Source organism: Littorina saxatilis, linkage group LG13, assembly GCF_037325665.1.
Source record: "Littorina saxatilis isolate snail1 linkage group LG13, US_GU_Lsax_2.0, whole genome shotgun sequence".
Taxonomy (NCBI): Eukaryota; Metazoa; Mollusca; class Gastropoda; order Littorinimorpha; family Littorinidae; genus Littorina; species Littorina saxatilis.
In genome coordinates, this window is record NC_090257.1 from 22,832,168 (window position 1) to 22,856,736 (window position 24,569).

Sequence of the window (24,569 nt, forward strand, 5' to 3'; positions counted from 1 at the left end):
TGTGTGTGTGAGTGTGAGTGTGTGTGTGTGTGTGTTTGTGTGCGTGTATGTATGCTAGCGTGCGTGTGTGTGTGTGTGTGTGTGCGTGTGTGTGTCTGAATGGCTTGCCGTGAGGTCTGTAGTGTCGTTTGCTCTGTCTTTTCACACACACACCACACACACAAACACACGCACACACACACACACGCACGCACGCCAGCGGCACACGCGCGCGTAAACACTCACACACACAGAAACACATGCACGCAGAAAGCAAGAGAGAGAGAGAGAGAGAGAGAGAGAGAGAGAGAGAGAGAGAGAGAGAGAGAGAGAGAGAGAGAGAGAGAGAGAGAGAGGTATTTCTGATTTATCTGGATTTTTTGCAGACGAATGGAATACGATGCGCCGATGGGTCGAAACTATTGTGAGTTCGTCGTTGTTGTTGTTTGTTTTGCTGTTGTTTGTTAGTTGTTGTTGTTGTTGTTGTTGTTGGTTCATATTTCACTGAAACCATTAACCGACCAGCTTTAAAAAAAAACGGAAATCAGCAAAACCACGAATTTCTAGATTGAAAGTAGAGAAGGGACATTATCCGGTTGAAAGGTTTGAACTCGGCAAGAGTTATTTCCCATGTTCGGTCATCCTCTCTGAGCTTAATGGTTGAGTCTTTGAGGGGGGAGGAGGGGGGGGAGGGGGAGGGTGGTACTGACAATTTTAAAAAAAATTACGAGCATAGTAGGGATAGTATCCCCAATCAAGTTTGATCATCTGAACACAGCATGAAGTATTGCCTCTGCGCCCGTAACTAACCAAGGGACATCACCCGGTCTGGAAAAGTTTGGTTCTAGGCTGAGTTGTGACCCTTCTTTTAGTCTAGTTGTTTCTGGTTTTCTTGATTCTCGTAATCTTAAAAGATTGAATTGGTTAGATTTGAGATCGAAAGATTGCTAACCACACCTAAACCTTCTTCGTACGCGTTTCTGCTAAGCTAAGCTAAGCTAAGTATTTATTAGTTGTGTACGCGTTTTACCAGCACTAATAAGTGCTTTACCAGCTAAGCAGTATATGATGCCTATTTCAGGGATTTTCTTTGTGCTTAATATTATTTTGTTTGGACCTAGCTATTGATGTGTACATTGTTGTTAAACAGTTGTTTGTTGTATGTTTACCATGGTTTGCTAGTGTGTGATAGGGTTCGTGTCCGTCTGAAGATGTTAGTTTCTTTGTTAGTCCTGTGTTGACAACTCTTCGACAAGCGCTTAGAACTGTACCCACGGAATACGCGCTATATAAGCTTCATATTGATTGATTGATTGATTGATTTCGTATTATGCCAGTTGAGTAGATATAAACCTGCTAAGCTTATACCATTTTCCACCCTAGTATTTGTTAGTCAACAATACCCTTTGACCAATTAGTATTAAATAATCTACTAAGAGACCTATGTCCTTTGTCACCTCAGTATTTATTTCTCTTTATTACTCTTTATCACTCTTATTATTCATTATTCTACTATGTGATTTGTCACCTCATAATTCATTACTTTACTCTTACCGTTGTCAGTTAAATGGTTATTAGTCAACTTTACTCGTCACTCGTCTTCCTAATTAATAAACTGATCAATTATTTTAACAGCTTCTGAGCTGAAATGCAATCCAATAGTCCGGACTGAGTCGACGATTACTTGATCAATTTGAGTGAAAAATGACGTCCCCACAGTGCGGTCTCATCTTTTGCAAAAAAAAGGATATGACGTCATCAAAGACATGTATTGAAAAAATGAAAACAAACGTCTGATGATATCATCTGCATGCAGGAACTAACATGCAACATTTTATAAACATCTGTCGGGGAGTTTTCTAGGAATCTTCAGACAGCTTTCTGCCTGTATGTTCATGACGCCCATTGCTAGTTGTGTGTGTTTTAGTCCACATCTCTCTGTGCTCGGTAGGGCCTACTGATAGTAGCCTGCTGTGCTGTTTGGCAACTTGCTATCTGGGTTATTTTCCAGAGCTGTGTACCTTTTTGTACCATGCATTTTAGTCCTTTAAATGATTTAACGTATATTAGATATATCCCATGACCTCCCTTCTTTGTCTCTGTAAATGTACTCTAGGTATATTTCTTGTATTTCCATTGTTCTCTTGTTACATCTATGATGTAAGAGATCATAATTTTTATATTTTTAATTTTCAGAGATTGTTTTTAATCCAAATATAACATATGTATATGGTTTTGGAATCAGAACATGACGAAGAATAAGATGACATTGTTTTTGGATCGTTTAATAAAAAAATAATTTTAATTACAAGTTTCCGATTTTTAATGACCAAACTCACTCATTAGTTTTTAAGCCACCAAGCTGAAATGCAATACCAAACCCCGGCCTTCGTCGAAGATTGCTTTGCCAAAATTTCAATCAATTTAATTGAAAAATGAGGGTGTGACAGTGCCGCCTCAACTTTTACAAAAAGCCGGATATGACGTCATCAAAGGTATTTATCGAAAAAATGAAAATTTTAATTAGAAGTTTCCGATTTTTAATGACCAAATTCACTCATTAGTTTTTAAGCCACCAAGCTGAAATGCAATACCAAATCCCGGCCTTCGTCGAATATTGCTTTGCCAAAATTTCAATCAATTTAATTGAAAAATGAGGGTGTGACAGTGCCGCCTCAACTTTTACAAAAAGCCGGATATGACGTCATCAAAGGTATTTATCGAAAAAAAGAAAAAAGTTCCGGGGATATCATACCTAGGAACTCTCATGTCAAATTTCATAAAGATCGGCCCAGTAGTTTAGTCTGAATCGCTCTACACACACACACACACACACACACACACATACACCACACACACACACACACACACACACACACATACACCACGACCCTCGTCTCGATTCCCCCCTCTATGTTAAAACATTTAGTCAAAACTTGACTAAATGTAAAAACGCTCGCGCCGGACCCGAGTACTCTTCAGACTGGCTCGCTCAATAAATATAAATGTTTGGAATGTCTGTGGTGTGAATGTTGGTTTCTGACCAGAAATGCAGATCTATCTCTGGCCGATTCATAGATTCAACCTACAAACTGCGACCTCATCTGTGATCAGATGGCCAAGCAATGCGTGAAATCTTTTATTCTAAAGCCTTATGGCTCGTTTCGACAAGCATTAAACGGATGAAATTAACCACATGCAGTTTATTCTTCAGAAAAATGCACACAAAAAATGGGTTGGGTTCGGTGATTTGTACATAAACGTCTTCCTCGCGATAGATTCGCTTATTATTTTGTCTTATGAAGCCGTCATCAACACGAACACAATGATTGCAGAAGCAAACTCTGTACCTACACGACCGAGACACAAGACTGATTATTTCACAGCTGCAATGAGAATAGAGAACAAAGACGTTTTGGGTAAGCTTACTCACGTCAGGTCTTCACTGACAAGCTAGGAACAGACGGAAAATTCCGAACAAAAGTAAATGACGTCAAAGTCTCTTTTGCTTTGCGTGTAACTTTGTCATGACGTATTTTTGTGTGACGCGTTCGGCTGTTCTATCAGGTCAATGGCTGCGTGTTGCCCCGCCGGTGTGAACTCCTCCTACGGCCAAGTCGTTTTTGTGGTTTATTTTGCATTTAGGTCCCAGGTAACATTATGAAGTTTTAATACGATCAATCGGACCTATTATCAAGTTAGTGTATCAACTTTTGAACGAACTGCGCCCAGTAGTTTCCTAGCAATAAGCTGTTAAGTGGAGAAAGACAGACAGACACACAATTAAAGTCTGCTGAGCCCTAGTACTAGCGTACTCGGGGATAAATGTCAACTTTGTAGCATGGTTTCCACTTGTACACAGCTCTGGAGAATAACCCACCTATCAGTTTATGATGAAGAAAATGTCAGTTTTACGCCCTCACGGCAAAGCCATTAGGGGCATGTTACACGGTAAAACCCGGCTTTGTATAAACAATAACAAATAAAAATGCAGGGAGGGGGGGGGTGTGGGGTGTAGACAGCTGGCTGCCGGCTGCTAGAGGAGACCTGGAATGAGCTAGGGACGGGGTTGGGTCGTCTTGTGTCAGTGCTGAAATGGTTACTTTATGGTCTGTTGGCCGAACGGACACCGGGGCTTCATATTTTTGCATGCATGTATTCGTGTTTCCAAGGCCTGAGGCTTTCGCTATGACCCTGGGATCTTTATCGTGCGCATGCGTGAACACAGGGGTGTTCGGACACAGAGGAGAGTCTGCACAAAGTTGACAGTTTATGATGTCTGTCTTTGGTATTTTCAGGTCGAGGAGTACCACTATGATATGGCCAAAGTCCACTTACAAGGAGTAGACCCTGGACATGCGTACTCAAGGCAAGACAGTAAGGCAAAATTCATTTCACATGTACGTCTCGAACATAGGTATGAGATACTAAAAGTTACGAAGCAATCCACTTGGTCATTGCTGACATACGGCGCTTTTTGTCGTTGTATCCCTCAAAATGGACGCAAAAGCCTCCCGTTTTGACTGCACCTGCGATCGACCTCTGCATCAGTATTTGTTTGTTTGTTTGTTTGTTTGTTTGTTTGCTTAACGCCCAGCCGACCACGAAGGGCCATATCAGGGCGGTGCTGCTTTGACATATAACGTGCGCCACACACAAGACAGAAGTCGCAGCACAGGCTTCATGTCTCACCCAGTCACATTATTCTGACACCGGACCAACCAGTCCTAGCACTAACCCCATAATGACAGACGCCAGGCGGAGCAGCCACTAGATTGCCAAGTTTAAAGTCTTAGGTATGACCCGGCCGGGGTTCGAACCCACGACCTCCCAGTAACGGGGCGGACGCCTTACCACTAGGCCAACCGTGCCGGTCTCTGCATCAGTAGGAATAGCATAACACTAGACACACTTAAGATAGAGAAACAAAACAGTAGATAATTGATTGGACCGTTTCCAAGGCGTTGTCAAGTTCAGCCTATAACGTTTTTGTCAGGTCGATTTCGGGGGTACCCTTATTTGGGTGGCTGTCAAGTAACTCCTGTAAAATACATAACGTTCTAAATGTTGTTATTGTTTGAAACGTGTGTATGAGAAATTGAATAAACACGCTTAAACCAAAATACATCTTAGATCCGAAAGTGTGCCAGATAGCCAAGTTGAGTGCTGTAGGTGACAAATTTGAATGAAATGACATGGAAATGAATGCTTTTGTTTGGGTGCAAAAAGGGGTGCAATAATTGTTTTGCCTTTAGGCCAAAAAAAAAGTTGTATGTTTCTGGTACATTGCTACAAAAAATAGGGTAGGTAGGGAGGGATTTTTTTTTTTCGTGGTCAGGGTAGAAAATAACTATACAGTGACGCAACGAGACTGGACTTACAATACAAAGAGAAAGACAACACATTACAAAACAAATGAGACAAAAGGGATGCGGGGTTATCCCCCTTGAGTCGTCTGCCGTCTGTTACTTTCGTTTTGACGCTTTTTTTTCTTCTTTTTATTCACAAATAAACTTTTTAAAAAGTCTAGGGTCGACGGGAAAAGACTAGGTAGGGTCGGGTGACCAGAAACATATTACTTTTTTTGTGGGGGCCTTATGTTCAAATGTAATAAAATCTTGTTTAACCCAAGAAGAAGAAGAAATATCGTGTTTATTTGATTTATGTTGTCCAACACAGGCGAGTACCTGTTGTGGAGAGAAGACCCGAACTCATTCCACAGGGTAGGCGTGCGTTTCCAACATAATAGGCACAATCCCGAGATCAAAGGAATCAAGATCGACCAACCTGGAATCTACGTGGTATACTCGCAGGTGGTCATCAACGGAACGCAAATTAGGTAAGCAACTTAGGATACTTCTTTTATTGTTTTGTTTTTTTGGTTGTACATCATAAATTTCGCAGGTGAATACAATTATGTCGTGTAAGCGTAGTTTCCTATATATTCGAGTTTCTTGTAAGTGGGTTAGATTTATTGGTACTGGTGAAGAAGGTGAGGATTGGCTTATTTTTTTTATTTTATTTTTTTTTATAGCTGCGTATGTTGGGTGTGCTTGGGTAAAGTGAATGCAGTGAATACCGCTTCTGTCAAAACAAATTCCCAAACTTGGGCAGTACAAATATTCTGTATTCTGTCTGTTTGGTTGCACTGTAAAATGAAGCGTTCCATTTTTGAGCACAAATTGTATATACACCTGTTTTGAACACTGTGTGAAATACTATACGATTCTACCATCAAAAAATGCACACACGATAAGCACTTAATAGTGTGTACCATGTACCATGTGTGCTACTTTTTCAAGTAGAATTACTTAGTTCGTCACGCAGTGCTCACAACTGGTTACAAAACGTGTGTTCAAAAGTGTCACGCTTCACTTTGCAGTGCGGTGGTCGTTTATAACGTCCCTTTAACCGATGGCTACGACTGATCGATGCAAGTGATGGAGCTGTGGATGAAGGAGGAGGAGGGGTATCTAATGTATATAAGAATGGATGTAAGTGTGTGTGTGTGTGTGTGTGTGTCTGTCTGTGCGTGTGTGTGCGTGCGTGTGTGTGTGTGTGTGTGTGTGTGTGTGTATGTGTGTGTGTGTGTGTGTGTGTGTGTGTGTGTGTGTGGTCACCATACCTCGGAGATGGCAAGGGGCAAGAACAAGTTAAGATAGTGTGTATGCACACTGCCTAGGAGCCGCAGATGTGCGCCTGCGTTTTTACATTTAGTCAAGTTTTGACTAAATGTTTTAACGTAGAGGGGGAATCGAGACGAGGGTCGTGGTGTATGTGTGTGTGTGTGTGTCTGTCTGTGCGTGTGTGTGTGTGTAGAGCGATTCAGACCAAACTACTGGACCGATCTTTATGAAATTTGACATGAGAGTTCCTGGGAATAATATTTCCCGACATGTTTTTCTTTTTTTCGATAAATACCTTTGATGACGTCATATCCGGCTTTTTGTAAAAGTTGAGGCGGCACTGTCACACCCTCATTTTTCAATCAAATTGATTGAAATTTTGGCCAAGCAATCTTCGACGAAGGCCGGACTTCGGTATTGCATTTCAGCTTGGTGGCTTAAAAATTAATTAATGACTTTGGTCATTAAAAATCTGAAAATTGTAAAAAAAATAATTTGTTTTTAAAACGATCCAAATTTACGTTCATCTTATTCTTCATCATTTTCTGATTCCAAAAACATATAAATATGTTATATTCGGATTAAAAACAAGCTCTGAAAATTAAAAATATAAAAATTATTATTAAAATAAAATTTCCGAAATCGATTTAAAAACAATGTCATCTTATTTCTTGTGGGTTCCTGATTTCAAAAACATATAGATGTGATATGTTTGGATTAAAAACACGCTCAGAAAGTTAAAAAGAATAGAGATAAAGAAAAGCGTGCTATCCTTCTCAGCGCAACTACTACCCCGCTCTTCTTGTCAATTTCACTGCCTTTGCATCGAGCGGTGGACTGACGATGCTACGAGTATACGCTCTTGCTGTAAAAATGCAGTGAGTTCAGTTTCATTCTGTTAGTTCGACAGCTTGACTAAATGTTGTAATTTCACCTTACGCGACTTGTAGTTTCTCTATTCATTGTGTTTTTTCTCAGATTATGAACCTACCCGTTATTGAATACAGCCTATATAGCACAAGGCCAGATCAGTGATTAGTGTTAACCTGTAGCAAGCACATAATGGCAGTGATATTAAAGACTCTCTAATGCTCCTATGGGGATAAGAAATGAAGAAAAAAAATATCAACCAGACAGTTTATGAAATGTCTGGAAGCAAAGGGAGGTAACTCTTATCGTGCAGGCACGCCTGATTATTCTCACAGAGTGTATTGAGTCAAAGTTAGACCTGCTGCTCAAGTATCTACATTAGATTAGAATTGTCCCAAGGAAGGGAGATAACTCATATTAAATTTGGCGAATACCCGGGCGAAACCGGGCCCTGACAGCTAGTCAAAAATGAAGGCCACAGGTGGCACGGAATTTTGGCCAAAAATTATTTTTCCTTGTGTGATGCTTATTTTGATTTGAATTTCATCCTTGAAATAAAATGATGAAGTGATGTATATAATTTTACACCAAATGCATCAGTAGAAAAATGCATACGCTCTTTTCTCAGATAACTCCTCTCCTTATCCAAGTTTTCGCTCTGACTACTGTTTGTGTATTTGCCAGAAAGGACGTCTTTGCGAGATTACACAGAGACTTCAAATGAATAAGGTGTATTTTAGAAGTATGTCATTAAACGCCTTTTTGTTGACAAAAAAAAACTGACAAAGGTGGATTAAATCGTCTCAGTGGGTTTAAGAAATTTAGTCCGAGTTGGCGGTCATGAAAAAGCTCATATTTTTCATGATTCGCAAACTTCGTCCATATTTTTAATATTTACTGAAACCCGATGTGCAACTTCTACACACAAACACTGCTGCCTGCACCGACCATACTTTTAATTTCACTGCGGCTTCAAATATGCCTTCAATACCTTTTTTTAAGAACTGATTGATTGATTGATTGATTGATTGATTGATTGATTGATTGATTGATTGATTGTGTGAGTGAGTGAGTGAGTGAGTGAGTGAGTGAGTGATTCATTCATTCATTCATTCATTCAATAACTCATTCATCCATTGATTCATTCATATATTCATTCCTTGATGGATTGAGTGAATTAACTTCTTAACAGCTTTTACGTTACACTACCAAAAGCCAAACACAATAATACTCTCCCTCAGTGTGTTTATTCTCTTTTAATTCAATCACTTATTCTTGTCTTCAATTCATGTTATTTTTCATTTTCCCCATCTATTTTGCAGGACATACAGGCGTGATTGTAACCACGAAACGGTGATGATACCGCACGGCGGCGGCACTCCCACAGTGCTCATGTCTGGCTATCTCACGCAGGACCGAGAGTAAGGGTGAAAACCAAGATGTGTTACGTCTTTACTCATTATGGGATACTGTTATAGATTTATGTTCACTCTCATGAAATAGTTTTATCCACGTCGTATTCGTGCACTTGATTAGACTGTGAGGCGAACGTGATTCGAAAAGAGAGAGAGAGAGAGAGAGAGAGAGAGAGAGAGAGAGAGAGAGAGAGAGAGAGAGAGAGAGAGAGAGAGAGAAAGAAATAAAAGATGGATAGAGAGAAAAAGAGTGTGTGTGTGTGTGTGTGTGTGTGTGTGTGTGTGTGTGTGTGTGTGTGTGTGTGTGTGTGTGTGGGTGTGTGTGTGTGTGTGTGTGTATTTGTGTGTGTGTGTGTGTGTGCGTGCGTGTGCGCGTGTGTGTGTGTGTGTGTGGGGGAAATTGTTGAATATGAATGGTGAATTGATATGATGATGTGCAGTCATGTTTTAAGGAATTATTCATATTTAATACGTTAACTATATCGCAATGTTGCATGCTGTTCAATGTCATGTTTTATGGTTGTTGTCATATACAGACTAAATGTATCTGTTGAGATAATAAAGACTTAGTCTTCTATGTCCATGTGGTTATATCTTTGTCATTTCCTTCCATTATCTTTGTAATGTCTGGCTATCTGAAGCAGGGCCATGAGTAAGTGGTATGCGGTTACATCTTTGTCACTCACTTCCACTCTCTTTGTCATGTCTGGCTATCTCACATAGGATAGAGAGTAAGTGTAATGTAGAACTTTATATTTTCTCATTCACTTCTATTCTCTGTGTCATGTCTGGCTATCTCACATAGGATAAAGAGTAAGTGTTGTAAACTATTTTTCCTGCGCCTATATACTCTTTGGAATGTCTGGTTATCTCAAATGTGAATGAAGTCATTTGAAGATAATTGATGGTGTGTTTCAGGGGCCTGCGATACCCAAACCGTACGATTCCCTTCCCTCGTGACAGTTCCTTGCAGATGGGGCAATTCAGACTTCTTCGACAAAGCGAGGTCCGGGTTCGAATCCCCGATCACCGTGGTGACTGTCGACACATTAACTTTGCCACAGACGTCCACGCCAGCTACTTCGGGTTGTATAAAATTGAATAAAATCACCACGTTCTTGTTTCTCATTTATCAAAGAGAAGACAGGATATGACGTTTTTCCACTTAGGCCTAAAAAAAAATAGGTGTGGTTACGGTAACCCGACCTACCCTATTTTTAGGGGCCGACCCTATAACTTTTTTTTACATTTGTCAAAAAAACAAAAAGAAAAAAAAACGAGTGCAGAAAACGCAATGAAAGCGTTATTTCCCTGTCAAGTAGGTTTAATTTGTACACATTAGAAAAAAAGTTTAAAAAAAAAAAAAGTGATTGCCTACCTTCCTACCCTATTTTTTTGTTAGCTATGTTACCTTAACCACACCTAATTTTTTTGTTAGCCTTAGCAAAGCACAGATGCCAACTCTGGGCTCACAATCGAGTAAATGTACTATGTCTTAGACAGGTAACTAAACTCAAGTTTCCCCCACCAGGTACACATGTCCACGCCCTCTGCTTCAGACTTTATCAAATTGAATAAGGTTGACGAAAGAGAGAATGCAAGACTAACGTTTATCCAACGCCGAAGCACGGATGTCGGTACCAACTAAACTTGGCCAACAAATTATTGCAACAAATTTGGAAGGTAGTTGGGTAATTAATTTTGCTGGCTCAGGTTGCACCAGATAGGTCAATTTTCCTTGTTTTTATCCAAATTTGTCTTCCTAAATATACTTTTTTGAAGGTGTATTAGGGGAAGTTTCTTGGCACATATTGCTCCGTTATTGCGCCCTCAACTAAACGCTTCGCGTCGTCGAATTGTCCCTAAAAGAAATTTGGAAAGCCCCACTTAAAAATGATGTGATCCACCCCAGTGTGAGGTCCCAGTACTACACGTTTGAGTGCTTTGCATCATGGGCAGTTTGGGCCTGTCGTTTAACAAGCGTTAAAGCCATATGTACTCGATGACTATACACGCTAATTGCTTTACCAACAGCTGGAGACAGACTAAATTAAGTTCCCTGCAAAATATTGTGGTCTAGGACCCCTTAAATGTTGAGATATTTGAGTTTTCATTTTGATCTGGATCGTCCTATTTATAGATTTGGCAACACATGTAACGTTGATGCAAGGGAGAGAACACCGCGGCTTTGTTGACATCCTCACTTTTTCAGAGGCTAGAACAAGCTGTAATGCATGTATTATGGTCCGCGCATGGTGACGTATCGTCATTATATGGTCTTATGGTGCGTTTGACATCGATTGTGGGCAAACTACACTTTGTAAACACGGGAGTGCGTTAGTATGCCTTTAACAATAAACTTGATGTTGCGACTTGTTTACAATTCATTTTAGACAGATTAAAGCGTATTAAAACAGGGGGGAAATCTGATTTCAGTGGAATGGGCAGTTTTGTTTCCAGTGCTATTTTTGGGTTTAAAGCAATATGGCAGGGTTGAAGAAATAGCTTTGTTTTTCTAGTTATATTTAGTCAAGTTTTGACTAAATATTTTAACATCGAGGGGGAATCGAAACGAGGGTCGTGGTGTATGTGCGTCTGTCTGTCTGTCTGTGTGTGTGTGTGTGTAGAGCGATTCAGACTAAACTACTGGACCGATCTTTATGAAATTTGACATGAGAGTTCCTGGGTATGAAATCCCCGAACGTTTTTTTCATTTTTTTGATAAATGTCATTGATGACGTCACATCCGGCTTTTCGTGAAAGTTGAGGCGGCACTGTCACGCCCTCATTTTTCAACCAAATTGGTTGAAATTTTGGTCAAGTACTCTTCGACGAAGCCCGGGGTTCGGTATTGCATTTCAGCTTGGTGGCTTAAAAATTAATTAATGACTTTGGTCATTAAAAATCTGAAAATTGTAAAAAAAAATAAAAAATTATAAAACGATCCAAATGTACGTTTATCTTATTCTCCATCATTTGCTGATTCCAAAAACATATAAATATGTTATATTCGGATTAAAAACAAGCTCTGAAAATTAAATATATAAAAATTATTATCAAATTTTTTTTTTCGAAATCAACTTAAAAACACTTTCATCTTATTCCTTGTCGGTTCCTGATTCCAAAAATATATGGATATGATATGTTTGGATTAAAAACACGCTCAGAAAGTTAAAACAAAGAGAGGTACAGAAAAGCGTGCTATCCTTCTCAGCGCAACGAATACCCCGCTCTTCTTGTCAATTCCACGTGCACTGCCTTTGCCACGGGCGGTGGAGTGACGATGCTACGAGTATACGGTCTTGCTGCGTTGCGTTGCGTTCAGTTTCATTCTGTGAGTTCGACAGCTACTTGACTAAATATTGTATTTTCGCCTTACGCGACTTGTTTTTATTTTTACATTGTGTACACTGTTTTTGTAAACAAGCAAGAACGTACGTATTTTGCAGATATGTAACATAAATCGATGCATTCGTTGCGTTTTTATTGTTTGTTTCTTTGTTTGTTTGTTTGTTGCTGTCTCATATTCCAAGGGTAATAATAGACGTTTTTCAGAAATAACTATGTCCGGCTTTTAATGTGCTGTTAAAGAGTTGTATTCCTTGAAGATTGGGCGAAAAGGTAAGAAGAAACTATCACATCGAGCTGACATATTGCTGATACAATGCAGTGAAAATTACAGTTTCTTTGAAAACATCCAAATCGGAGCTCATTCTCTACTGTGACACTATCGATATGTTTACATTTTGTCTCAAAGAAGACCGGCACGGTTGGCCTAGTGGTAAGGCGTCCGCCCCGTGATCGGGAGGTCGTGGGTTCGAACCCCGGCCGGGTCATACCTAAGACTTTAAAATTGCCAATCTAGTGGCTGCTCCGCCTGGCGTCTGGCATTATGGGGTTAGTGCTAGGACTGGTTGGTCCGGTGTCAGAATAATGTGACTGGGTGAGACATGAAGCCTGTGCTGCGACTTCTGTCTTGTGTGTGGCGCACGTTAAATGTCAAAGCAGCACCGCCCTGATATGGCCCTTCGTGGTCGGCTGGGCGTTAAGCAAAAAAAAAAAAATGTCTCAAAGAATACAACTCTTCCTAGCGCATACAATCCCCACAAAGGTATTTCTGAACATCGTATATTGTGGTAACCAGCCGTCCACTGAGTTACATTTTGTTCAGATGTTTTTGTTTTCATGCAAAACATGCGTCATGATATGTTAAGTATGTATACTCTGCTATTTACGCGTGTCTTTTCTGTTGTTTTTGTATAAAGGCAGCAACAACGTAAATGATCTGCACCGCAAACAGGAATTGCGTGAAGGGATACCTAACTGTAGTTAACAAATTGTATGAATCAAAATTAATGTGCAAAGAAATTTCCACGTTGTATTCATGCAGTTCTGAAAGTAGTTCGCTAACTCCGGTGACATTGTAATACCGACGTCAACTTTTCAACGACAACAACAAAAACAGCAACAACAACAACAACAACAAAAACAACAACAACAAAAACAACAACAACAACACAGCAGTTTAAAAACGATCGTTTGTGTTTTGTTGTTTTGATGTGTTTAATGTTGTAGTTTGTTTGTTCGTTTGTTTTGCCAAATAACGATTGGCATGAAAGTCATGAAACTGATCACTTGAAAGCACACAAACTATGAAAGCAACTTAATTTATTGTGAACTCTCTCTCTCTCTTCTGTAGACATCAATCTTTGGGTTTTGAGTGTTCAAAAGATTAAGCGGCATCTATCATAAATATAAAGACTGCAAAACCTGTATCGACCCCTTGCAAACTAAGAGAATATCCCACCTCTTTCCAAAACCCATTCACACCCATCCCCTTTTTCTGCTATACGGTTTTCGCTTTTTCTAACTCAATGTTTTACCTCTGTTCTCCGTATTCTGTCTCGATTTATGTTTTGTGTGTGTTCCTGATACAAAAAATGGCATCCTGTTGTTTTTTCAACCAATGCAAATAGTGCATTTATGCATTATGTTTTTGAATATATTAACCTGATCTATATATATAAATATATTTTGCACTGTACACGGGCAGATTTTTGTTCCTTTGTACTGGTGGTTTTTTGTTAGAGCTTATATACACTCTCCCAAAAAAGAAACTTGACACAGGTAAACATTGATTTTTTTCAAATATATGTTAGAGGAAAGCACCACAATTCAGTTTGAAGTTTGTCAGTTACATTGTTGCTAACCACTAAACCACATAAAGAACATAATTGAACCGAGACTTTACAGGGTGGTCGCCCTTTTATTGAATTGCAAAAATCTTGTCTGCACGAAAATCACGTGCATGGCACCGTGATGTTTTTGCCTCTGTCTGAGCCTCAAGTGGCAGAGATGAGAAAGCCATATCAACCGCAATTCTGTGACACTCCCTGCGCCTGCAATTAAGGTGCGGAAAATGCCACGACTGACTGAAGCCCAGTGCCATACTGCTATTGTCCGGTTGCAGGCAGGTGCAACTAATGAAGATGTTGCAAGGCATTTTGGTGTGTCCCAACAAACTGTATGTGCACTATGGAACCGCTTAAACGCCACTTAAAGTGTACAGGACAGACCAAGGTCAGTCCGACCAAGAGTAACCACACGGGTTCAGGATCGGTATATCAGGGTTCGACAGCTCCGTGAACGTTTCACAATGCCGCTACGCAGATTCCGGGGGTGCCACTCCCAAAAAGGAAACTTGAAAAAAGAAACATCATGGCGCCATGGACATGGTTTTTGTGCAGACAATATTTTTGCAATTCAATAAAAGGGCGACCATCCAGTAAAGTCTTGGTTCAATGATGTTCTTTTTGTGGTTTAGTGGTTAGCAACAATGTAACTGACAAACTTCAAACTGAATTTTGGTGCTTTCCTCTGACATATTTGAAAAAAAATCATTGTTTACCTGTGTCAAGTTTCTTTTTGGGGAGAGTATAGATTCAGTATATGTACAAAATACCAAATTACTTTGTGTGTTTACCTTTGCAATATATATCAGCTTTTTTGATTCCCTTGATTTAGTGCAAGCTTACTCTTAATACCCCAGAAGGTCATTTTCACAGAGACAGTACAAATTGACCGAGAAATGGTTTGGGTGATCGTGTAAAATACTGCTTTTCGTGATCTGGAGTTTGGTTGATCAGGTGACATTTTGGCCTGAATACTATCTATCAAAATCGTAGTCTATGCAAACTACCTTTTTTCGTATCTCTGAAAATAAAATGAAACACAAATGCATTTCTTCTGGGGTTTTGTTTAGTGGCATTTGGTGTCTGTGTGCGTGTGCGTGTGTGTGTGTGTGTGTGTGTTTGTGTGTGTGTATGTGTGTGTGTGTTTGTGTGTTTGTGTGTGTGTGTGTCTTTGAGTGTGTGTGTGTTTGTGTGTGTGTGTGTGTATGTGTGTGTGTGTGTGTGTGTGTGTGTGTGTGTGTGTGTGTGTGTGTGTGTGTGTGTGTAACACACATTCACCATCACCTTCTTGACACGCACAAAAAGACAACAATAATTCAAACCATCCGTCCATACTTTCTGAACAAAAATCTTTACCAACGACAAAAAGGAAGGAGCAAGTTACTCAAATTCAAACTACATAACAAATTAAAAGATCTTCTTCAGTTTCACATTTTAGGAAGTGCTCAGGCCCATTCCAAAAGAACCAGGCATTAAAACGTAACCGACTCACTTCTCTCCTCCGAAAGCATGAATGATGGGGTAAAAACTGTCAAACACGTAAAAACACACTCGTGCAAAAACATGAGTGAACTTGGGAGTTTCAGCCTATGAACGAAGAAGAAGAAGAAGAAGAAGAAGAAGAAGACTCACTTCTCGTCATTTCGGAAATTGCCCCGCATCCAATGGCCAACAATAGTCAACCACATAAATAGGCTGCATTTGTATTATTATCTCTTGCGAGATACTAGCCAAATAAATCAAAGTAAACATTAAAGGGTAGCCAAAGCCTTTTTTATTTACATTTCTCCTTATTATTTGTACGTCAGTCAACTTACTTGGACCACTATGTCGGCGCACTTATGAACATTTCATTTTGACTATTGTAAAATGTTCGATAAACTCATCTTTCTTGCTTTTTGATTCAAAATAAACATCTTTAATTTTTAGAAACATATTACTAAAGTATTAACATTCACTGAATGAGAGTCTCAAAGCTATTTTCTAAAGCCAATTTGACGGGGTGCATAAGTTTGAAAAATTCCGTACTGACTAATTAGTTTCAATGTGTCAGGTCAACAGCTTTCCTCACTTAATAGGGCCCTAAATTCAGCACAGATTATTGTTGTGCACTTTTGACGATTATTGTTCAAACATTTATTTTTGATTTTTGATTGGTGAGGGGAGGGGGGCGGGGGGCACAAATTATCTCGGAGGCTCAGATGAAAAATATAAAAACACGAATAAGAAACGAAATACAAGTAAACAACTTTCTTTAGAAACCAATGATGAAAGACGCGGGTAACTTCCCTTTAAACAGAATCATCCACTGTATCGTTTTGAGTTTCTGTCATGCCATCGAATTTCCCAGTGCTGCCATCCGTGGCGGTTTCCCCTGTAGTTTTCGATGGCCCACTTGACTTCCGGAGCAACTTCCTGCACATGCGCACACAGGCCATTCGTTGCAGAGCCTGCCGGAAGCGACGACTGTACACGAAGCAGACGAAGAACAACGTCACTTCCGTCGCGTGGGTCAACAATTGAGTGAGTTTCGTCACCGTCTAAAATATACAAATTATTACGTTTTTTCGATCAAAAAAAAGTGATAAGAATTATTGAATAAATCGATATATTTCAAAGAGAAAGAAAGAAGTAAAGAAAGAAATAAGAAAGAAGGAAAGAGAGAAAGAAAGAAAGAAAGAAAGAAAGAAAGAAAGAAAGAAAGAAAGAAAGAAAGAAAGAAAGAAAGAAAGAAAGAAAGAAACAGACAAAGACTGTTACATTTTATCAATAAATGAATCAATGAATGAGTACTCGTGGGTCTGTTTTCCTTTTAAAACTTCGATCGAAATGCCAAAATGCACTCACGCGCGTTTGATACATGCGCCCTATTTCTAGAACTGTCAACACAACAAGAATCCTTTACTGTACGATTAAGTAAGAATATCAACAAACGAAATCCATTTCTGGATGTTAAAAATATTCAAAAATAAACTTCCATCAACTGGTGTATATGGAAGCTGGGGCAAGGTTAAACCAACAACAAAATAATTCACAGCGCGTATTATGGCTAAGATACTTTTTTTTATGTCTTCGAAAATGAAAAGGGAGCGACGAAAGACGTCAATCTGTGTACCTGGTCTCTGTTATTAGCATGCAGCATCTTGAGACGGATGTTTTCAGGGAACTAGGGCATACAATGAGCAGAGTGTTTGGTCAGCTATTTGAGTGACAATAATGATAGGGATTACGTGAATATAACTGCTTTTTCCCCTTTCGATGACTGGGATCGCCGATAGAGAATGTGTTAGAAGTTTGTTTGCCTGCAATCACATTGATAAATAAATAAACGATGCTATAATATATGCCTATATTTTGCGTTGCTGGTGCACTGATAAAAATAAAAAAATAAATACTTTCCTGACCTTGGTTTCTCAATTGAAAAATTGATATCGCAGTGACATTTTTTTTATTAATTAAAAAAAGAGAAAACAGGGTCAAAGACACATAACAAACAACAAAAATCAGTACCGATAGCCCTGAAAAACCTGATTTTGTCCACATATTTCATGTTAAGAAGTAGTCTGTTCAAGAATGATCGGCTAAACCCGGTCCTACATTTAAAGAATTACGACAAAACACAAGTGCTAATTGCTTGTTCGTTTTTGTAGGGGGGGGGGGGTTGTTGTTGTTTTTGTTGTTGTTGTTGCTGTTGTTGTTGTTGTTGTTGTTCTTCTTCTTCTTCTTCTTCTTCTTCTTCTTCTTCTTCTTCTTCTTCTTCTTCTTCTTCTTCTTCTTCTTCTTCTTTTTCTTCTTCTTTTGTTTAGTTTTTTGTGGAGTGTGGTACGTATTTATTAATTGTGGTTTTTGTGTTGTTTTTCAAGTGGTTGGTCGTCAGTTGTTGTTTTTTTTGTTATTGTTTTTGTGGGGTGTTTTTTGGGGGCGGGGTTTTATTCCCTTTAATTTGGGGTTTGGGGGTTTATTTCCAAAAACACATTCATGTGCGGGGAAAGAAACACAAAATGTCTCCGTTTCCTACCTGATACAGGTAGTGTTCTTGCTGGAAGATACCATAGCCGTCAACGTAGGTAGCGAGCGTGGTGTTGACTGCACGGGGCAGGGCTAGTAGCACGAAGGTGAAAGAAAAGGCTAGGATCAACTTGGTGGTCTGAGTTTCAGCGTTTGAATTGCAGGCCTTGGATCTCTGGCCTTCTGGGTTCCCTTGACCGTTTCTGCCTAAAGTTTTATTGAACAAAAAAGATATACAGAGAGCAGATTTAAGACAAGATTAGATAAGAAAACGTTAATGTCCATTTTCATTGTACATAAAAATGGAAATGTGTCTTTTGGTTGATTTGATTGATTGAAGCTGGATAATCACGATTACAAATTCATTTAAGGGTACATGGTCAAAGACGGACCTATGGGGACAAAAGGCGTCTGTGCGTATGTGCGCGTTTACATACATTTACAGACGACATACAAGCTGAAAAATGTAATTACAGCACGAACACACTAGCGCGCGTGCACGCTCGGACGCAAACACACACACACACACACACACACACACACACACACACACACACACACACACACACACACACACACACACACACACACAAGCCCCTGTACCCCTGCCTCATTCAAGAAGCTCCTCCCTCTCATACCCTAGGTCCAGCCCTGGTCATCGTTATCGTCGTCGTAGTAATGTTAGTTGAACAAGCGGCAAAAAAAATTCCATTTCGAATCTCAACTGACCACTGGATGTCCTGATAGCTCTGCGGTTAGCGAAGTGTGTGCGCAGAGCGATGACCAGAGCCAGGTTGAGCACCAGGGACACACCAAGAGGCAGGAAGAAGGTCAGCGCGCGCACTGCGTTCTTTCCCACCTGGCGACACGTCATCAAGACATGATCTATGTTTAGAAATGATGTCACGAGGGCTGGATGTAAAATAGCACCTGTTTGCATATGCCATTACCCCCGTTAATAAATGTGTTTTGTCTTGTCTTGTCTCATCATATGCACGGTTGGCCTAGTGGTAAGGCGTCCGCCTTGTGATCGTGAGGTCGTGGGTTCGAACCCCGGCCGGGTCATACCTAAAACTTTAAAATTGGCAATCTAGTAGCTGCTCCGCCTGGCGTCTGGCATTATGGGGCCAGTGCTAGGACTGGTTGGTCCGGTGTCAGAATAATGTGACTGGGTGAGACATGAAGCCTGTGCTGCGACTTCTGTCTTGTGTGTGGCGCACGTTATATGTCAAAGCAGCACCGCCCTGATATGGCCCTTCGTGGTCGGCTGGGCGTTAAGCAAAAACAAACAAAAATGCTAAATGTAACTACCAATTAGAATGATTACAAAGGGCGCGAAAGAAAGGTCACGTGATTAGTCAGTTAGTCGCCATCTTAGTATTGTTCCTGCGACTCTTGTATTGATGCCTGAAGTTGGAGTAAATAAAGATCAAGTCCTGCGTAATTGTGTAGTGTCGGACTGTACAAAAGAGTGAACACACATACAATCTTGGCTAACGAGGCAGCTTGGCACAAATACCAATGATGGACTTGCCCAAACTGACAGACAACTAGAAGAGATAAGATGGTGTCTACCTGTATCAGGGGTTCATTTAGCCAAAACACACAAACATACACACAAAAACACCAGCAGCACCAACTTCAGCAAATACGACGTCGACAACAAAATTAAGGACAAACTATAAGTCGGTTTCTCTCTCTCTCTCTCTCTCTCTCTCTCTCTCTCTCTCTCTCTCTCTCTCTCTCTCTCTCTCTCTCTCTCTCTCTCTCTCTCTCTCTCTCTCTCTCTGTCTGTCTGTCTGTCTGTCTGTCTGTCTGTCTGTCTCTCTCTCTCTCTCTCTCTCTCTCTCTCTCTCTCTCTCTCTCTCTCTCTCTCTCTCTCCTGTATGAATCGCACATATCTACAGAAATGAAGTTAAACAGCCTTAACTTCCTTCCCCTAAAAACCCACCTTGCATACAATAAGGCTGTCTTTATGTATATAAATTAGTTCATGGCGATGTGCCCAGTTATGTGCAATCCTATTTTACACATGTTACGAAGAGGTATGGGTCTCAAAATTTACTTCCTCCAATTCCTCGTATAGATCTGTATAAATCCAGCTTAGCTTTTTCAGGATCATCTCTGTGGAATTCTTTGCCAATAGAAATCAAACGATCCGCATCCTTAAAGGCCTTTAAAAGGCAGTTGCACACATATTTGATCACACTATGAACTGCCCCTGATATCCAGTTTCCATTGTGTACTCGGATAATGTATGCAATGCTCTTAAGTTAAACAGGATGTTTACATGTGTTTCAATGCAATTCTAATTCTAAGTTTACAGCAAATATGAAGCGGGCTAGAGTTATTAGTTTTAAGTGCAATCGTTTAATTCTTAATACATGTGATGTTTTTATGTCTGTGATCGCCTGACACTGTAAGGCAATTTTCCTTGTTTTTATGAGGACAGTAAACATTTTGAGTCTTTGAGTCTTTGAGTCTTAAGTGTTTGTTTGTTTTTAGATATTGTGTATGTAGTTAATCTGAATGCGTAATTCCTCGTCCCCCTCCCCCTTCTTCTTGAAACTTAAGCTGCCTGTATAATTATGGCCCTGTTCGGCAATACATTGCTGTACTTTTTTAAGAAATTAAAAAAAAACCTTTTCCGTTGTTTGTGTCTGGTCTTGTTTTTTATGACTTTGCGAGTCCAATATTTTTTATGTTTATACTCGACCATTATTTTGATGTTTTACTAGTTTAATACTTTGATGAGATACTGTTCATTTTAGGTATGAAATGATTGCATGTGCATGTGTGTAGGTATGCGAGCGCACGCTCGCGCGCGCGAGCATGTGTGTGTGGGGGGATATGTGTGTGTATATGTATGTGCATGTGTGTGTGTGTGTGTGTGTGTGTGTGTGTGTGCGTGTGTGTGTGTGTGTGTGTGTGTGTGTGTGTGTGTGTGTGTGTGTGTGTGTGTGTAAGCGAGTGTGAGTTTGTGTGTGTGTATACGTGCGTGTGTGTGTGTGTGTGTGTGTGTGTGTGTGTGTGTGTGTGTGTGTGTGTGTGTGTGTGTGTGTGTGTGTGTGTATGTGCGCAGTCTTTGCTTTCGTTTACAATTATTCTCTGTATATGTTCCAAGGACAGGTTGGAAGATTAGGCTAAGCCTAAAACCTTTATCCTTATGTAATAAAGTTCTGAGTTCTGAGTTCTGAGTTCTCTCTCTCTCTCTCTCTCTCTCTCTCTCTCTCTCTTTCTCTCTGTCTCTCTCTTTCTCTCTCTTTCACTCTTTCTCTCTCTCTGTCTCTCTCTCTCTCCCGCACTCTCTCTCTCTCCCTCTCTCTCTCGCTCTCTCTCTCTCTCTCTCTCTCTCTCTCTCTCTCTCTCTCTCTCTCTCTCTCTCTCTCTCTCTCTCTCTCTCTCTCTCTCTCTCTCTCAGCAAAAATGACAAATAATCACCTCAAAGCTTTCAGGATTGGATCGTTTCAGTGCAGTGGGTACAGCGTTCCACTGGTCGGGAGCCACGTTTTGCACCTTCCACTCAAACATCAGGTACATGTGCGCTACGCACGAGCAGACGATCACGCCCAGAGTGGTCCGCGCAGGCGCCAAGGAGAAGATTCCGGTTCCGGTGGTTTTTAGCGGGAAGGCGATGGCAAAGAAACGCTCCAAGGAGGCGAGAGCGTTTAGACAGATGGCAGCCCGCCGGACGCTCGTTCCAAGGTATATATTTAGATACCTAATTGAAGAAGAATATAAATACACTTTATTATTAGTGATTATTCTGAACTCATTCTTGAAGTTTGGAGAGGGGGTGTCAAAATTGAAATGTGTAAAGATCGGGAACAGTTTCTAAAATTAACTCTCTTGTTCAACCGTCTGCAATGTGGTTGTGGCCTTTGAACTCAAAAATTAGGTATGCAGATTGAATAGAATTTTAAAGTGAAAACCATCGCTTTCCTTGACAACACAGATTTGTATCATTAAGGAGAGCTGACTTTTTCTCGTGTTAATTCTTATAATTGTCATGTTACTTTTGAATTAAAATCTGGAAGCAAGGTGTGGAACCACAGAGCCTCAAAGTAAAGGTACACAACATATAAGGGCCCGCTCCCTCAGATTGCGACTGAAACTGTACGCACCTACCATGTACTATGGATCCTAAACCACGAATTGTGAACGACCATAATGATGACAATCCCAGCTCCACAAAGAATAGGTTTATAAAAAGATGACAACCGTAACCTTCCAAACTCACCACGTACTATGGATCCTCCACCACGAGTCGAAAGCGACCATGAAGCGCGACACGTTGACGACCAAGTCCATGAGGGCGTACAGACCGTCGCACACACTGACGCCCATGATGTATACGGCGAAGGCCCCCTTTCTCTGGCCCCAGTACACTTGTGCGTTGAGTACACAGAACACCACGGACAACCCGCACACCGCTACAGTCACCTGAATGTAGACAATGTTTTATTCCTATCATCCTAAAATGCCATAAAAAGAAATCACACACACACACACACACACACACAAACACACTTACACACACACACACGCGCGCGCACGCACACACACACACACACACACACACACACACACACACACATTGACACAGAGCCAAAGAGAGAGGCGTAGACAGACAACCATGGCCAGACAGACAGACAGACAGACAAGTTCACATACAAATACATACACACATGAGAGTCACTTTTATATAGGACATATATCAGATATATATATATATGGTATAATCAGATCAAGACATATTTGTGAATTATGCACGACATTAAAAAAAGATTACACAAACCTTCGGAAAAAAAATTCCAGAAAACGAAAAGAGAGAGAGACACACACACAGACACAAAGCAAAAAAGAGAGACACAGACAGACAGACAGACAGACAGACAGACAGACAGACAGACAGACAGACAGACAGACAGACAAATGCACAGAGAAATACTCAGACACAAAGACTCACCTTCATGTGAGGGTCCAAAAATGACATGTACCAGGAGGCTGATATCATCCCTTGGTCGATCACAGCTACTGACTCTTGGGTCGTTGACTCTTCTTGAGCGTGTGTTATCTTGGATGCTGTGCTGTTTGGAGCATCCGTTGAGTGGAGGATTGACAGGTCTGTGTTCCATGTTGTCATTTCTGGTGAGCGTGAGAAGTTGGCCATGCTCGGTGCAGTTGTTAAGACTGAATTGAAGAGGAATCCAAAAACAGGAACGGTAGGTAATTTGAATAATAATGGTAGGTTTTTAGATTGCAGAGGAAAAAATTCGAAATAATGTTAAAAGATAAGCTCATCTCTGTCTCCTGACCGAGTCGATCAAAGAGAAGGGACGATCTTGAATCCTGCCCTGTGACTGCGTTGCAAAGGGTTGGCAGATAAAGAACGATTGTCAAACAAGGATTCCAAGATCCATAATCAGTACCGATCTAACTATCGCCGCAGTCGCCGCTTTTTCTCAAATTTCACATTCTTGTACACGTGCATAAAACAAAGAAAACAAGGATTCCAAGATTCATAATCAGTACTGATCTAACGATCACCGCAGTCTTTACTGGCTCTGGGACCACACATTATCAAATTTCACATTCTTGTACACGTGCATAAAACAAAGAAAACAAGGATTCCAAGATTCATAATCAGTACTGATCTAACGATCACCGCAGTCTTTACTGGCTCTGGGACCACACATTCTCAAATTTCACATTCTTGTACACGTGCATAAAACAAAGAAAACAAGGATTCCAAGATTCATAATCAGTACTGATCTAACGATCACCGCAGTCTTTACTGGCTCTGGGACCACACATTATCAAATTTCACATTCTTGGGTACCGTGCATGAAACAAAAGAAAACAGACATTTCGGACATTTTTGAGAATCCAGAAAAACGTGCTTTTAGAATCTTTCTGGTCATGAAAACGATGTAATCGACAATTTATAATGTATGTCGAGCTGTTCTAGTTTTTCGTGATCTCACACCCCCATAACATTTTATATTCTCTGTCCAAGAATGATGACTTGAGGATGCATCAGATTCTTCTGAGGAAATAAAATCAGAGAAGCCCTCTTTGGATAAAAAAAATAATCAGTGAAGCACTCTCAAATACAAAGTACAGACACACTTGACCCTCTAAGAGACTCATAAATACAAGGACACAAAATGCATAACCATTAAATCTTCGGAGAGAAAAAAAAGTTTAATCGTTAGAACTTCAAAGAAAATGATGACAGCTTGCATCGTGGAGGATTTCAAAACTCGTTGTTTAATCTCTCGAAATTTGTTCTGCTTTTCTTAAAGCCACATACAGTCGAGATCATTTAACACGAAAAACGATAAGCCGAAAAAAAACATTACGCGAAACGTGTTGTCAGTCCCAAACATTCCCTTCATAAACCCTACCAAAAACAAGACATTCCTCTGAGGTAGGAAAAACACCCCCGTCCTTACCATTCTCACTGCCACCAACTG

The 24,569-nt window shown here is 40.3% G+C and overlaps 2 protein-coding genes across 3 annotated transcripts in view; one reads left to right on the forward strand and one right to left on the reverse strand.

Moving 5' to 3' along the window:
• LOC138983895 (uncharacterized) overlaps positions 1 to 13,598 on the forward strand; it is a 79,760-nt gene extending 66,162 nt beyond the window's left edge. For both annotated transcript variants that reach the window (XM_070357234.1, XM_070357233.1), the window contains 5 exons: positions 366 to 403; positions 4,278 to 4,356; positions 5,659 to 5,818; positions 8,798 to 8,896; positions 9,809 to 13,598. In XM_070357234.1, coding sequence (XP_070213335.1) covers positions 366 to 403; positions 4,278 to 4,356; positions 5,659 to 5,818; positions 8,798 to 8,896; positions 9,809 to 9,995 — 563 coding nt within the window. In that variant the 3' untranslated portion in view covers positions 9,996 to 13,598. The remainder of the gene's footprint in view (positions 1 to 365; positions 404 to 4,277; positions 4,357 to 5,658; positions 5,819 to 8,797; positions 8,897 to 9,808) is intronic.
• A 2,681-nt stretch (positions 13,599 to 16,279) lies between these two features.
• LOC138946059 (uncharacterized) lies at positions 16,280 to 23,285 on the reverse strand. The gene is made up of 6 exons (XM_070317577.1): positions 23,060 to 23,285; positions 22,331 to 22,533; positions 21,532 to 21,811; positions 18,820 to 18,949; positions 18,101 to 18,297; positions 16,280 to 16,622 (listed from the first exon to the last, which is right to left on the reverse strand). Exons 1-6 carry the CDS (start codon positions 23,261 to 23,263, stop codon positions 16,374 to 16,376), a joined length of 1,263 nt encoding a protein of 420 aa, XP_070173678.1. The 5' UTR covers positions 23,264 to 23,285; the 3' UTR covers positions 16,280 to 16,373.
• Positions 23,286 to 24,569: the final 1,284 nt, after the last annotated feature.

Coding starts and splice junctions, on each gene's coding strand:
- LOC138946059 (XM_070317577.1), bottom strand. CDS start 23,263: ATGGCCAACTTCTCACGCTCACCAGAAATGACAACATGGAACACAGAC. Junction 18,298..18,819: donor AGCTATCAGGACATCCAGTG/GTCAGTTGAGAT, acceptor ATAAAACTTTAG/GCAGAAACGGTCAAGGGAAC. Junction 16,623..18,100: donor AAGAACACTACCTGTATCAG/GTAGGAAACGGA, acceptor TGTATATTTTAG/ACGGTGACGAAACTCACTCA.